The sequence below is a fragment of the Pinus tabuliformis genome, chromosome 9, assembly GCF_031772625.1.
Source record: "Pinus tabuliformis cultivar Carrire ecotype Pingquan chromosome 9, CPIR1, whole genome shotgun sequence".
Lineage (NCBI taxonomy): Eukaryota > Viridiplantae > Streptophyta > Pinopsida > Pinales > Pinaceae > Pinus > Pinus tabuliformis.
The window spans coordinates 1,767,427,740-1,767,444,412 of NC_142307.1; the positions used below are offsets into that span (position 1 = coordinate 1,767,427,740).

Here is a 16,673-nt window from a genome sequence, read left to right on the forward strand (position 1 = left end):
AAGATGAGGTGGATGAGGACTATCTCGAAAAACAAGAAGATGAACAATATCATAACAACGAGGAAGATGCTAAAGTAGACATTGATGATGATGAAGAGGAAAATGTGGAAGAAGAAAAAGAAGAAGATCGTTGTGAAGATAATTATGAAGAGGACATGTGTGAAAAATAAAAAATGGATTATGGGAGAAAGTGGGAAGATCAAACCTTGCAGATTAATTCTGAAATCAACCAGAGAAAGTGTGAAGATCAAACTCTGTAGATTAATTCTGAAATCTGGATCTTAGAGCTTCCTTTACTAGAATATTTGATAAAGGTTGATGAAAGTTTCACGAATGAGGACAATAGAGTCAAAGATTATTTGCACTCCAGTAGCAAGGAGAAGTTATTAGAGACAATACGAAATGAGCTCCTTTCTTCTCGCTGGACTGCTCTTTTGGAAGATGAGAATTCAAGCTTCTGTGTCCCGCTTAGGGACCATAAGAAATATGACATTTCAAGGTTGTCCAGGTTGTTCAGTGAAGTACTTGAGGGTTTTGAATCTGCTGCTCAAATTTTTCAAGAGTATATAACTAAGGAAGGAGTAAGGTTGATTGAAAGGGTAAATGTTGTTGTAAACACTGATACACGTGAAAGGGATATAATTGACATATTAAAAGAACAGGAAGTTGTGAACAAGGTTGTTGCCTTGCATCAAAAGACTCTGTTTTATGTTACACATCCTTTTAATAATCATGATTTTTTTCAAAGAGCTTTGAGAGAAGCTTTTCAAGTTATATGCAATAAAAGAACTGGAGGATTGACTGGTGTAAAGATTTTTTCCACACATTTTAGTAGTGTGCTTAAAAGCGATTTGTTGTGGAGTCATTTTGGAGGAATACCTATTTTCAGATCTTCTGCAATGGCCCTATTCGCCCAGTACTTGGCTTCATTTTTGGGATCTCAGCGACACTCCCTGGCAGCGACTACTGCAATACTATCCATACCATCTCCTCGGATTATTTTGTTAAAATTCCCACAGTTTTCCATTATTATCGCTGACAAGGGAATTTGTGAATCTAAAATTATCCACAACGTCAACAAATATATAGGATGATAATGAGATAAATTAATGCATTATAAGTAGACAAAGTAGAAAAGCATTTAAAACTTTGCAGGAAGCTAGAAAATAAGTTCTTTCCATTGATTTCTCACCAAATGCAGACCAGAGTGTGTGTAATTTGTACACTCTACACAGCGTTTTGGTCCATAGCGAGGGTGTTCATGGTGGCCATCATTATGCATTTATTACAAGCCCGAAGGTTTTATTCCAGGAAGTGTCTATTGATGAGGCTGAATTTCCTCGGTTAATTAACAAAAAAATTCAGCTGTATTGGATCCTGGATGATGCTTGGTATAGTAGTTTGATTAAAGTTTATGATTGGAGAAATGAACTACATCTTGTTCTTTATGATGATGGCGAAGATGAATGGATTTTGCTGGAGTGGGATAGGTTTAAGATTCAAATACTTGGCCTTAGAGAATTTCCAACAATACCCAATAGCGGTATTGGGTAGATTAAGTGTGACATTCAATGTTGGCCACAGGTTGGTACTAATTGTTTACAAAACAATGGTATTGAGGTTTTATGCCACTGTCATCAAACTACCGTCCGCCGTCCTCATACGCTCTTTGGTGTTTGCCGTCATGCCTTCTCCACTGCCTGACAGTCCCTACCATAATCCCACACTCACCATCACATAACTTTGTGTTGTCACCGCTATCGTACACCCTATCCCCCACGTCCGCACTGTCATCACCATTCTCTTCTAACGAGCATCTTTGCTGCTACCTGTCGACGATCCACTGCCTTGCAACGCTATCCATTCCGCTAACCATTGTGCACCCACCTTATTTGTTGCCCGTCGGCTTATCCGCTATCCAGTACCCAAACTGCTAAACAACGTGCAGGCTGACGTAAACGATTGCTGACCGTATGGTTATCTGCACCTATCTGTCTCGGGACCAGATGCTTAGTCAACGAGCGTGGCCAGCAGCAACAAACGTGTCCCATCAAATCCCATCGAATAACTTATAGATGTTGGGTTATATATACGACCCATAATAATTATTAATCATATTACAAGGTTAAGTATATTATAAACTTAAATAATTATATTATTATAAAGTTAAATAATTATTATTAAAAAATGAAAAAAGAAAAATTAGAGTTATAAAAACAAAAAAAAAATAAAAAAAAAAATATCCAAGGGAATATTACTCATGAGCTACATGACGAGACGATGGCCAGATTATATACATTGAGATGACAGACACTAAGTGAAGAAAATCGACAACATTAAAGCTTTGAGGACAAAGCTTCCGAAGGAAGGGGCTATGTTATGAATATAATTCATAACAAGTAAATAAATAAAATAAATGTAAATATTAAATAATCAAATATTGATTATGTTAAGTAGTCATTAAGTTAAGTGAAAAGGCATGTCTAAAAGACATGCCCAGTCACGAAAGGACACTTGCTTAAGTATATATATGTGGGTTCTCATTGTAACATTCATCACTTACAGAATTTTATATATAATAAATTATTATTACGAAATACCTCTTGTGTATTTTTACTTTAAGTCAACAAGCTATCAATTTTTATGCTTTAGGTGTCATGTCACTACCCCTTGGGGTTTTAACCCAGAAACTGGGGTCACTAATCTCAACTATGAATATCTTTCAAACCAGGAGGCCTCGCAGGGCGTACCACATATCAACAGAAATATCTTTTCGAGAAGAATCTAATGACATAGATCTCGGATCCAAACTCAATGATTTGACCTACCAAAAGCCTCGACAAAGTCGGGGCACATCCTCAGTCCAAGGAACCCAAACCCTAGGACTTGGGTTTTTAACCATCCAACAGTGTAGCTGCCATCTTGATGTAATCCGACAATTACTAAGAAGCGTTCATTAACCATTTGACATCAATGACTGGTGTTTTTGGTCAAAATCAAACCCAATCAACTCCATGGGATGACATAAATGACAAAACCATTCAACAATCTCCCCCTTTGTCATTGATGGCAACATACATACTCCTCTTGCGAGTACAACCCCCCCCTAATATCACGCTTCATATCCTTCGCAGACTTTTCTCTCCCCCTTTGACATTAATGGGAAAGGGTTACTCCCCCTAAGAATTTGCTTGCTTCATGTGGACCTGTTATTTGCCTGTGCTCCCCTTGATGAGACGACTTCTTGTAATAGTTTGTCAATGACGATCCCTGTGGACCTGTGTCCTGTTTGTGCTTCCTTTGAAGAGAAACCTTCCTTTGTGAACCTGTAATCCTTCAATTTATCTTGTCCGTGTTGTCTATCTGTCAACGGTAGACATGTGCCACATACTGCTGAATAGACTCCCTTCTTCAAAATTTAAGAGTCGACGAGCCAAATTCTTCAAAATAGTGTATCATCTAACAAACCATCTTGACTTGAGTCATTAACCGAAGCAACTACTGATTCCTTACGACCTGTTATGAACCCTGAAAGCATAACTGCTGAAACCTTCTTTCCTTCCTGCTTTTCTTGCTCATCCTGTACCTGTTCATCTTGTATCTGTTTTCTTTTCCAAACCTTCTTATTCTCATCGTCAAGCTTTTCATTCATGGTTGATTTCATCTTGTACTTGCAGTAACGAGCTATGTGTCCATAGTTATGACATTTGTAACATTCAATGTCATCCATAGAAGATTCTATTTGGTATCTGTCTCGTGATCTTGCAAACTTGCCTCTAGGGTTTTGTGGATAATGATTGTACCTATCAAAAACTTCACATTCCCTAGCCATATGTCCATAATTAGCACATAAAAAGCAATAACCATTAAATAAATGTGCATACTTGAATGGTTCATTTGGATGCAATGGTCCTTGATAATTGTACCCGTCAACAACTTTACAATCCTTGGCCATATGTCCATAGTTAACACACGAAAAACAATAACCATTAAATAAACGAACATACCTGGAAGATTTTTCATTCTTCTTTGGAGGCGGCGCTGTAGTCCGCTGTAGTCCGCTGTTGTCCTTTGTTCTTGAATGCTTTGGGAAAGGGTTACTCCCCCTAAGAATTTGCTTGCTTCATGTGGACCTGTTATTTGCCTGTGCTCCCCTTGATGAGACGACTTCTTGTAATAGTTTGTCAATGACGATCCCTGTGGACCTGTGTCCTGTTTGTGCTTCCTTTGAAGAGAAACCTTCCTTTGTGAACCTGTAATCCTTCAATTTATGTTGTCCGTGTTGTCTATCTGTCAACGGTAGACATGTGCCACATACTGCTAAATAGACTCCCTTCTTCAAAATTTAAGAGTCGACGAGCCAAATTCTTCAAAATAGTGTATCATCTAACAAACCATCTTGACTTGAGTCATTAACCGAAGCAACTACTGATTCCTTACGACCTGTTATGAACCCTGAAAGCATAAATGCTAAAACCTTCTTTCCTTCCTGCTTTTCTTGCTCATCCTATACCTGTTCATCTTGTATCTGTTTTCTTTTCCAAACCTTTTTATTCTCATCGTCAAGCTTTTCATTCATGGCTGATTTCATCTTGTACTTGCAGTAATGAGCTACGTGTCCATAGTTATGACATTTGTAACATTTAATGTCATCCATAGAAGATTCTATTTGGTATCTGTCTCGTGATCTTGCAAACTTGCCTCTAGGGTTTTGTGGATAATGATTGTACCTATCAAAAACTTCACATTCCCTAGCCATATGTCCATAATTAGCACATAAAAAGCAATAACCATTAAATAAATGTGCATACTTGAATGGTTCATTTGGATGCAATGGTCCTTGATAATTGTACCCGTCAACAACTTTACAATCCTTGGCCATATGTCCATAGTTAACACACGAAAAACAATAACCATTAAATAAACGAACATACCTGGAAGATTTTTCATTCTTCTTTGGAGGCGGCGCTGTAGTCCGCTGTTGTCCTTTGTTCTTGAATGCTTTGGTCTTGTATTTTGGAGTTGCAACATTCTTCTTTGTCTTTTCACTTTGATCAACTTCCTTCTGAGGATCATCTTGCGAAGATGTGGAGCTTGTACCTTCATCAAATGGAGCTTCACCAGATTTAATTGCTTTCATTTTTGCTTCTTCATTTGTCTTATGTAAGTGTTTTTTTTGCAATCCCTTGAGTTTGTTGATCTCATCAAGCGCTGCATAAGTTCTTCTTGCTTTTGAGCAAGATCTTCTTGAAACCTTTTTTTCAAGATCTCCTTTCTTTTTTCTGCCTCCTCAACCTGTAGCGTGAGAATTGTGGTCTTCTCTACTTCTCTATTGAGAACTTGTATCTGTTGCTTCTGCTTCTCATTTTCAATCCCGAGCCTGCTCATTTATGCTAAAGATGTTTTTAATTCCTTTTACTTTTGGTCAACTGCGGATATGTATCTTTGATCAGATTCCTTCCTTTCAATTTCTGCTTCCTGCATCTGTTGTTTGAGCCTATTGATATCTGCAAATTCAACCTTTAAAAGGGGAATACACCTTTACCCTCAATGACTTACTCAATTCTGCGACACAATATGATCTAGTAGACCAAGTGATTTGTAATAAAATAATTTAGCCAAATAGCTTAAATTATTCCCAAACCACTTTTACAAAGACTCGATATAACACTAGGACTCACCTAAGACTTTGACTATGAACTCCACCCTAGCTTTGGGGTTCAAGCTGGAGGGAAAAAACTCTGCCGATTATTCGTGTTTAGAAACACACATAATTCGGTGAGGTTAAAAAACCTCCTAGGATGAAATTCATCGCCAAATTCAAAGGCTTACCTAGGTTGTTACATAATTAAACAGTCTTACTAGCATCATTTACATTACAACTTGCAAAATTTGGGTTTACAATGATACAACATGTAGTTAGCTGATGATTCTGATCTTTGAAAATTTTTTGTACACTGCTTCCTTGGACTTGTGACAAAATGAGTGCAACACGTCCATCTACTAACACCTGCGGGTTTTGGTGTAACGGGGATCATGATTGCAACACTATTTTCTCCCTGATGTATTTCGAGAAAAAAGTGTCTGACATTTTGTATTTTCTCACTGCTGCTCCAATAGTGTCATTTTGACTGGCAGGCCAATTTTGTGCGGAAATAACTTGTATTCTTGTAATTGCTAAGACAAAGGATTCTTAGGTAGCTGCAGTCCTTTGTTTCTAATTTCTTTTTTAAACTTTTCTGCAACCACTTCCTGTTGATAGACAGTCCTTTCAACAATGTTCACGCTGGAGATAGGGGATGACTATGGTTTTGCTGTTTGGTAAGCTGCTATTTTCTACTGTTGATATGTATTTTCTTTGTTTAGTTTCCTGTAACGTTCTTTAAGTCTGTAAATATTTTATTTTGTTTTCCCATGTTACTAATGGTTGGTACATGGAGCACAACAAATTATCAATGCATTTAATTTCTCTATGTACATTGCTATCTGCTGAATTTGAATTAATCTGCCAAAAGTTGCTTACAATGAGGGCCATGGCTAGGGAGTTTTATTATCATAGAGAGAGGACTTTAGCCACAGGCCAACAAGGCTTGCACTTGCTCTAATACCACCAGTGTTGTGCCTTTGTGTAGCTACAAAAGCATCCATAAGAGAAGGGACTAATCCATAATGTTGAAGGAACGAAAATAATAATTAATAATGTGAATTATACAAGGATGACATGTAGTCAAAAGGACTAGTGTATATACATCAACTAACAGAGACGACTATGCGAAAGGACATTACCCTTTACCATAATTACAAACATAATTAATATAAATTTGGTACATCACATCTTCTTTGTGGGTTTGTTCTTATATTGTTTCTTCATTTCCTTTTCCAACATCAATGCCAATGGAATGCAAGGTTTTTGCTCTTGTTAATGGATTGTAAATTGTTACAATTTAGGGGATATATATGTGTGCCAAACTTGTGAATGGATCTTGTGTTTGTTACTTTACATGCATGGCATCATTTTTGTACAGTTTACTACTATGCAGCTTTTTAATTGTTTCCAAATAGATATACGAGTACAACAAGTTTCATGGGGATGAGTGTGACTAGGTTGTTACATAGTTTGCTTTTAATGAGAGAATGATTTCCTGTTGTTTGCACTTATGATTTGAAAATAATTTATCCTCTTTATTGCTCTAAATGATTTATTATTTTAGTGTTTGCATAAGATAGACAATTCTGACATTGATTTTTTTTTTCCAGAAATAAATGCATTATTCAATCGATCTTGTCTTAACTATCGAGGGAAGGTAAAATTTTTGACAAAATTTAAAGCATTTGATTTTGTTTATTTAAGCCTTATCTTTTTTGTTGAGTCACTTATTTATGCAGGTAAAGTTGTTATCCTCGTATAGTGGTGTTCTTCCGAAGGTGGTTCTTCAAGTACGCCAGGTACTTGTTACTAGATGAATGTTATTTCATTTATAAATTTTGTATATGTCCAACCATTTGCTGGTACATGTAATATTGCCTAGTGGCAACTTATGTGGTGTAAGCCTTGATCACACTTTTCAAGAGTTGTTATGAGTCACTTTTTTCTCTATAGTCGTCCTATTATGTAGCTTTGTGAGAGTATTTTACGATATTAGCTATGTTGCTCCACAATTTTTTTTTAGTGGATGCCTCTAGAAGGTTAGTATTGCAATCACTAGGAGATAGGATATGTATGGTGGACATATTATCAACCCCCAATCTGGACTTTTGTTACAACATCAATGTTAATTACAAGATACATAAGTGGATACAGTAGTGCCCTTAGGAAGCATAGCTGTGGCTGAGGAAGGGATCAAACATAACTAAGAATATAACGCCACAACGAAACACATAAATGCAAAGAGGGCCATGCTTTAGAAGAGATGCCCTTAAGTCTTTATCAAACAATGAACTTGAGTGAATGGTGAGAAAGGAGAGGAGTGTATTGTATGTATACACATCCTTGGCATGTGGACTCTAGTTCAAGAGATTGATTAAGTCAGCTTTATTGAAAAAACCAGTGTTCCACGGGGACTCGCCCCCCCCCCCTAGGGGTCTAGTTTCCTCGCTCCCCCGCGCTCCGGGGACTTGGGGACTAGAAGGGGACGTTTCCCCACGCTCCCAAAAATGAGGAAACTCAGGGGGACGTGCCAGGGGGGCGTTTCCCTTCCCTGAGGGGGCGTTTCCCAAAAGGGGGACGTGGGGGGACGTGAGGGGGCGAGGGGGGACGTGGGGGGGCGTGAGGGGGCGAGGGGGGACGAGGGGGGGCGTGAGGGGGCGAGGGGGGACGTGGCACATTAAAAACCATTTAAATTAATTAAACGCTGAATTTAATCTTTAATTAAGAGTTAATTAACGTTTAGGGTTTTGGAAAATGGCGGTTTCATGTTATAAAAACGGCACCTGAGCCATGAACAACACACTCACAGCCTTTGCAAGTTTGTTGAGCGCTCCACTCATTGTTTCACTGTTTGGATTTCCGATTCATCATTCCAGAACTCCTCCCTCTCTCTGGTCGAGTGTCCTAGAAGCAACAGCTCCCATCGAGCATCGTGCGAGCAACACCTCCCTAAGCAGCGCTGCGTGTTGAGGAGCGGACTGCTACAGCTGAACAGGTTAGTAACATACTAACAGTTCAATAAGCGATAGAACAGTATAACTTATAAGTCTCCAACAGATCAATAGTGCGCATTGTTTGGTGTGTCTTGACGGCTGTTTTAACTTTTTTTTTAAGCGACAATGCTATCGTAACTTCCAGCCATCAGTTCTCCCGTAGAGTCACCATGGTCTCGAAAGAAACCAAGTTTCCATGTTTCAGTTATAAATTAAAAATTTTAAATATATTATGCAGGGTTTCATATGACGCCGGACGGCCTTGTCTACAGCCACACTGGTTTTCATATGACGGCCTTGTCTTGATTTTACATATATTCTGCAGTTTTTATGATTTATCATTGCACAGTACATCAGCCCTTTCCGAATCATTGGGCGTGTGAATGAAGTTTGGGCAATCATCAGAGTGTCTGTCTCAGAGCAGTGTCCACTGTCAACCAAATAGGCTAGCCGCTATTCATATATTAATATTATCAGTTGAAAATCTACGGCCTGCCTAACTAATATCAATATAAAATTTATTGCTGTGAAGTAGCCCTGAAAATTGAAATCGGTTTGCTTTTGTGATGCGTGTGTACTGTTGGTGTAGTTAGAGTTAAATTACAATGTTTTTCCATGGTTAAATCATAAATGCCCTTCTACACCCTGCCCAGTCAACTTCGGTATGATTGAGCAATATTGCTAATAATGTATATGACAACGCTCATACTGATGCCAATTAAGCTAGAAGCTTTTATAAAAACATGATTGCGGCTCTAAAATATATGAACCGTTTCAACTTTCAAATATATTATATAACACAAAGGTTTGGATGAAGTTTATCCATCTAAATATGAAACATTGTTTCTCGCCTGTCTTAGAGCTTATCCCAATACTCCATTATATAGTCTTTTACACAGCCTGCAAACTTATGAAGATGTTGATTTCCACACAATACAAAAAAACAGAAACTTTGGTTTTATTGAAAATAATCCAATGTCAAGGCCTCCAATATTTCATCAAGTTCTTGCAATCCTTGCTTTAAATTTTTACCTTCCAAAGATTTAATGTAGGTATCATATTCCTCCACTTCTGTTCATCCAATAATCCTTTTCCAAGATCCCATGAAGGGTGTTTTATGGATTCAATCCTTTGACTAATTAGGTTTACAATCATAGATGTTGGTTTTTATTATTACATCATACGATTTTCATAATTGTTTGGAGTTAATTACACAGTATGATTTTCAGCATATGGTGTACTGTCTATATTATATAACAAACTTTCTAGCTGTTGGATCCAAATTTCCAATACAGCTGGACAACCCATTGTAGTTGCCCCTTCTACTGCCAATGCAGTCTCCCTGATCTGTTCATTTACCTTTTCACAGAATTCAGTGGCTACTGGCTACCTTATCAAGCTGAAGCTCTCCCTCTGTCTGACCAAAATTTAAATCTATAGTGTGCCACTGTGCTGCACCTCATAAAGATCTGGAATTTGGTAGTTTACTTCTTCCATGCCACCTTTTTCTACCAAAAAATTGCTCATCACTGTTTTTCTAAGGACAGTTCTCTCTTTGTTTAAGTTTTCTTCTAAGAAGGATTGTGTAAATTTTCAAATTCATTGCTTTCTTGCTCTAGGAATTCTTTAACTCAAGGAATATAACTTACCAAATCAGGTTAATAAATTAATACACTTGGCAGATGTCAATAGCAAACTTAGAAACCACTGTCCAAAAGAAAACTTATATGATATTATAAATTTAGATAATGTCAAATGATATTCATATCAATGATCATGCTTTGCAGCTTTTCAATTCAAACCAAATTGGCAAATTGTCATAGTGGACTCAATTAATAAATTATATTTTATATTTATAAATTTTTAAGACCCTGACGCTCCCCCACGTTTCCTAAAAAATGGTAGGGAGCTTTTGCATAGGCCGCTCCCGCGCCCCCTCGCTCCCTCGCCCCCTCGTCCTGGAACCTTGGTGGAACACTGGAAAAAACCAAATAAAGGAAAGCATAATAAATAGGTTAGTTACTGATGCATAGGCTATCAATACAATAGGTCAGCATGTGGCCTCAAGTGAAGATTAATCACATAATCTCAACACATCTCCCCACCCCCCTCAAGTTCAACAAGGGGCCATAGAGAAGGCATTACAATGTACAAATCGACATAAGATGCATCCCTAGATCATCACAACATCCTCCCCTATCACTGTCTATGGGCCATCCAAAAGCATATCACTGTCAAAGAAAACTTTTGGGATCTTTGTTAGCATTGATCAGATTTCAAAGTGTCTTTGATGGAAAAATGTAGTATTTTTTAGGAGTATTCAGGTTTTCTGAAATAAGAGTCCAAAATGGAGGTGATTTTGAATGACATGCTAAAGGAGCTGCAAGGAAATTGACATTTGTAAGAGTGGGCATTGGGAACAACCCATTTAGGTAGGTATGAGAACAATGTGGTAGAAGGATCGTCATCATTGTCATTCAACAATTATGCATCTATAGGAAAGTTTTTATCATTTATTTGTACATCATTAGGCTACACATGTGGTAGAGGAGTATTGGCAGTAATATCTAATGATGGAAGACTAGAAGAAACATCCTAGGGAGAAGAGGGATTAGAGGACGAAGGAGTCCTTCAGTCCTAGTAAACTGTCTAGTAATTGTAGATGAAGAACTTGGAGGAGTACATATAGGTGGGCCAACATTAGATGAAGATGAGGAAAGTTCCACTACAATTGGTTGGGAGTCATCAACAAGTGAGCTATCAAGAGAAGAAAAGGAATGATCATGGATTCACATTGAGAACCATCACTAGAATTATCATTGGAAAGGTGTGATCAAAGATATATTGGTGTACCATGAGGAAGAGGCTCATCAAAGATAGCATTATGATGTTCAGTTCCCTGGTGGAGTTGGGGTCATAGAGATGATACCTTGAAAAGGTGTCATTGTAACCAACTAGGGTCCTATGAGAAGTATGATGGATAGGTGATGTATCTCTCCTTTGGTGCCGTTGTTGGATCCATTCACTTGATCTAGTGATTTGGAAGTGTGAGATAGAAGACTTGTTGTCCATGTAACCACTCATAAGGAGTCATACTGGTGATCACACAAGTAGGTGTTTGATTGATGTATGCTGCTCAAAATGTTGATTTAAAAAGTCTTCTATACATATAATTAGTTTTGATGATTTACATAATACATCAACCATAAAACAATAAAGAAACAGTCATCAACACAAGGAAGACACAGATTTATCTTGGGAAACCCCTCATGGGGAAATCCCAACAAACTTTTTCAATAGAGAATTCTTCAACCCAACAAAGACACATCTAAGTCCATCTAGGTCAAACTTGGTCTAATGTCCATCCTCCTAGTTAAGTCATTCAAGCCCACAAACATACTCTATTTTTATTGCCTCAGAGAAGACCCTTTGCAGACCTTCGAAAATTCCTTTGTTGTCACCTAAGTCACCTAACACGGGGATTCGGAATTCGACATATACGAGGATTCGAGTGTTGGATATAGACATGTTGACCCCCTAGAACATGACACATTCGGATACGTTATATATATATATATATATATATATATATATATATATATATATATATATTAAAAATTAGATATTTGTTACACAAATTCTCATTCATGATTCAAATTCATTGTTTCTAACATAGATCTTCATCTATATGTAAGTTTTACAAAGTAACATTATGCATACAAAATTACAAATACAATTGTGACATAAATGATAAATGATAAATTATAAATTTATAATACATATTCAATTCATCAATGATCCAATAGGAGAAAGACAAGATAGTAAGATAAAGATATTGTAGTTTTCTCATTAAGTCATCAAAATCAAAATGTGTTACTGTTTACATAGGTAGTGCAATGCCAATGGCAAATAGAAATAGAAAATACAAAACAACTACAACTACAAGTATACAAGCCTCAAGGCAGTAGGTAGCTCATGACTCATGAGTCATCAATCCTCATAGTCATCATCAAAATCAACATCATTGTCCTCATCATCATGGTCACCACTGCTCTCCTCTGCTGCATCCTTCTCCTCTGTATTCAAAGTCATCTCTGCATTTGCTAGTGTGGAGGACAAACCCTCTATAGTATCACCATCATCAAATCTGACAGGTTCTAGCACTTACCTTTTGCTTGAATCTCCTTGAAAATGCTCCCACACCCTTTGCTCCTTGCTCCCAAACACCCACAACAAACCCATAACAAACTAAACAAGTGAATGTGCAAGTAGAATGGGGAAATACGCCTTTATAACGTTGTGCGGGTTCTTGATTTTCAGATTCGAAGTGTCCTGATTAGGACACGTTTCGGATTCGAAGTGTCCTAATCGGACACAACGTGTCCCGAGTTTCAGACGAGAATACGCCCAAACAGTGTCCGATTTGCTGGATTCGAGACACGTAGGGTTTGGGGGACGAATCCAGTTTCATAGGTTGTCACGTAGACGTACTTTGTTTTGACCTTCACATGCCTTAGATAAAGCCTTTGTTATGCCTCAAAAGTGCCCTTTGCATGCCTCAGATAAGACCTTTGTTCTGCCTCAGTAGTGCCCTTTGCATGCCTTAGATAAGACCTTCGTTCTACCTTAGATATATCATACGTCATGTTAGCGCTTGAAATTTCACCTCAGGTTGAGAAAGGTAAACCTCAAGGCAACATCAAACCATTTAGCCTCGTAGCTAGCCCTACGGGGCAGGAGAAGGCTCTCTCCGGTCTATCTCAGTAAAATCTTCAATAGATGAGATGACCAATAAGGCAACACTGATATTAGGCTAGTAAAATGATCAAAAGGGTTGATTTGGGGTTTTTTAGGGTTTTTGGTGGCAAATTGAGGGGATGGCAATTTTGGGTGCGGGGATTGGACACAGTTTCTGCAGGGAGTTCTTTGGGGCGAGGTAGGAGACAGTATTGATGCTTTTGATTGAGGTGGATGGTCCGGAATGACAGGTGAGGAGCTAAGGAGAGCAAACAATAACTTTGAATTCTCCTTAAACAGTAGAAAACATTGAAATTAAACAAACTTAAAAGCAGAGCATGGCAGGCATGAATTCTTACTTTAACACTTCATTTGTTTAATGTGCAAAAATAAAAGAAAGGAAATGAGTCACATAACAAGCTTACAAGTACATTGAGAAACACACCATCAACACATGAGTCCACAAGAATCCCAAAGAGGACTGCAAAACCCTGGTCTTCCTTAGCCAAAAATTGCAGAGATACAGTGAATAATACAATGATAGCTTCTCCCTCAAGAGTCCAACCATGAAAATGAGCAAGAAAGTACATAATATAGATGATCTAACCTCTTTCCCTGCCTCCATGGGTCGAGTTCACTATCCTAGGAGCTGTTTCAACCACTTCTAAACTAAGCACTACAAACTAGGCAGTCAAAACAACTTACCTCTATAAGCTAGGAAACCAATTCATTCATTTAATATTTACCTTTTTCATGAATGAATCTTCTAGAAGTGTTACATAAGAGTAAAAGTGTCTTAAAAGTACAATAATTACATCAAAGAGAATCATAATTCACCCCAAAAAGTCAAACTGAGTCAAACTGCGCTTTTCTGAGCTGTACAGTGCATTTTGGAAAAATCTGCCTGACGGGTCGCGCGCCCTTGCCTGACGGGTCACGCGCCTTTGGAGCCACTTTTGGGGCACTTTCAGGTGTCCAAATTGGGCAAGAGTAGGCTTGTTGGAAAGGTCTGTGAGTCTACTTTCCAACCCAACTGGAATTTTTGAATTTGGAGTTCATTTGCCCTGTCAAAAATCAAATCTCCCAAGACTGCTTTCTGCAATTCAAAAAAGTGGCAGAAAGTCATTTTTTGCTAGTTTTTTGACTTTCTGGAGGCCCAAAACTTCACCAAATCTCAAGTCCATCCATGAGCATGTGTAACTTTGCATGACAAATCTAGAAATGCTGAGTTTTTGTCAAATGGAGTTGCCATGATGAAGGGTTGCGCGGGGGGTGAGACCCGTTAATGGGAAAAACCTGCAAATTGCCTAAAAATGCCAAAATTCACCGAAAATTCTCAATTTTTTTTGGGATTTGTGCCGTGGCTAGGCTATTTAGTGCCTTGATCCTTGAGTGAAGCCTCAGCCAAGATACGGAGGGGATTGGGCCTCTTTCTCCGTTTTAGTGCCTCGGTCAACCGCCTTTGAAACATTTTCATCTTTGCCTTGCACACATGCATCCTTGCCCAGTAATGGTTCTTCATGTTCCTCAACAATTTCTTCTCTTGGTTGGCCTTAGCCAACAGCCTCTCCAAGTGTGCATTTACTCGGATGAGCATGGACTCTCGGTCAGCGGGCAAAGGATCACCGGGTCTTCTTCGGTTCAAGATTCGGTCACTACGAATCCTCCACAACTCATCAAGAGTTTTCTCATCCTCCAACTGTTTGTTGCGCTGCTCCAGGTATGAGATTGTCCATTGTGCACCTTCTAGTCTCTTTTGCAATACCTCATTTTCAGCTCTAAGGTGCTGAATGATCTCCTTTGCCTCTTGGCTTGGAGAACTGGCCTCAAGATCAACAAGCTCAATATCTGGAACTCCTGATGGCCCCTCATCAATCATGGGCTGCTTGCCCCTCTGTGCTGCCTGTGCTGCTGAAGAGAGCGAGGCCCCTTCCACCTGATGTGGAGATAACACTCGCTGAGCTGTTGATGAAGGCGAGACCCCTTCCATCTGCTGTGGAGATAGTACTCGCCGAGCTGCTGCAAATAAGGCCCTCGGGCCTTTCTGATAAGTAACCAAAGGTGAGGAGCTGACATGTCTAGTGACAGTGATGTCATGCTGCTGTGATGGTCCTCCCTCCCCTCGTGAACAACCTCAGGATGTGGCGAGGGTGGTGCTGTGAAAAACTCACGAGAGATGAACTCCTCCCATGAGATGCCCTGCTGAGCCAACTGATGCAATACTACAAGCTGAATCAAACCATAATGGTACAGGCTCCTATACTGCTGTGCCGGGCTCTTCCTCTGCAACATGGACACCATTGTCTGAATGTTCTGATAGAAGAAAACAGGGATGTTCATCATCCTCACTCGGGTGAAGTGCATCAAGAGGCGAATATGATATGAATATACCTGTGAAAATCTGCCCTCACAGGTAAAATAGTGCATGATGAGCCTCATCATGGGAGCATACTCGCTCATGAGAAACCTGAATGGAAACACACCTGCCAAATGTCTCATGAATGGTGGCCGGACAAAAGGCTCAAAGTGAACACTATCCAGCACCTTGCGCTTATTCCACACCTCCCCAACATTAGGTATCCCTGTGGCATGTGAGATCACCTCGGGTGTCAAAGTGAAGTCCACCCCGGCAAGGTTGACATGTCCATCATGCAAGTGTAAAACAAAAAGGCGAGCCAACTCTCGGTGGTGCTGAATCCGAGAGATCCTCTCACAAAATTCATAGCAAGACATATACTGGAAACATGTGACTGCCATAGGACAAGCCTGTAAATCTGCTAAAGAGGTGGGCTCCTCTCGCCTATGATGACCACCTTTTCCACCCTTATGGGGCCTCCTCTGTACCTCAATCTCTGAAGCTGATGACTGGTCATCACTTTGCTCATAGGTTTCGGTTTCTGACATTGTTTAAGGAGCAAAGTGGACAAACTGTGCTGCTGTTTCTGCCTGTAAAAAGCTGATTTATATGCTGTTTCAAGGGGACAAGGAACATGAGGGAAATGTTAGGGGAGGGACATTTTTTACAAGGAAAATGGGAATACATGTATACAACAGGGAATTTAGGGAAAAACACTGCAAATATCACTGCATATGCATCATTAAATACATGTGTTTACATGGGTATTATGAGGGGTAGGGTTAGGGTTTGATTTTTTTATTTTTTAGGGAAAAGGGGTAGGGTTTATTTTCTTTACAAATTTAAAAGGGAAATTTACATGGAAATACAAGGAAAATGAAATGGGAATGAGGAAAAATGATTACAAGGGAAAAACCATTGAAACAGCATAAACCCTAGC

At 39.0% G+C, this 16,673-nt stretch overlaps 1 protein-coding gene across 5 annotated transcripts in view; it reads left to right on the forward strand.

Annotated features, from left to right (window-relative positions):
• The window catches only part of LOC149155853 (protein NUCLEOLAR FACTOR 1-like), a 252,395-nt gene that overhangs the window by 148,444 nt on the left and 87,278 nt on the right, over positions 1-16,673 (forward strand). For all 5 annotated transcript variants that reach the window (XM_089446073.1, XM_089446075.1, XM_089446076.1 and 2 more), the window contains 2 exons: positions 7,258-7,304; positions 7,387-7,446. In XM_089446073.1, the coding sequence (XP_089302199.1) occupies positions 7,258-7,304; positions 7,387-7,446 (107 nt within the window). The remainder of the gene's footprint in view (positions 1-7,257; positions 7,305-7,386; positions 7,447-16,673) is intronic.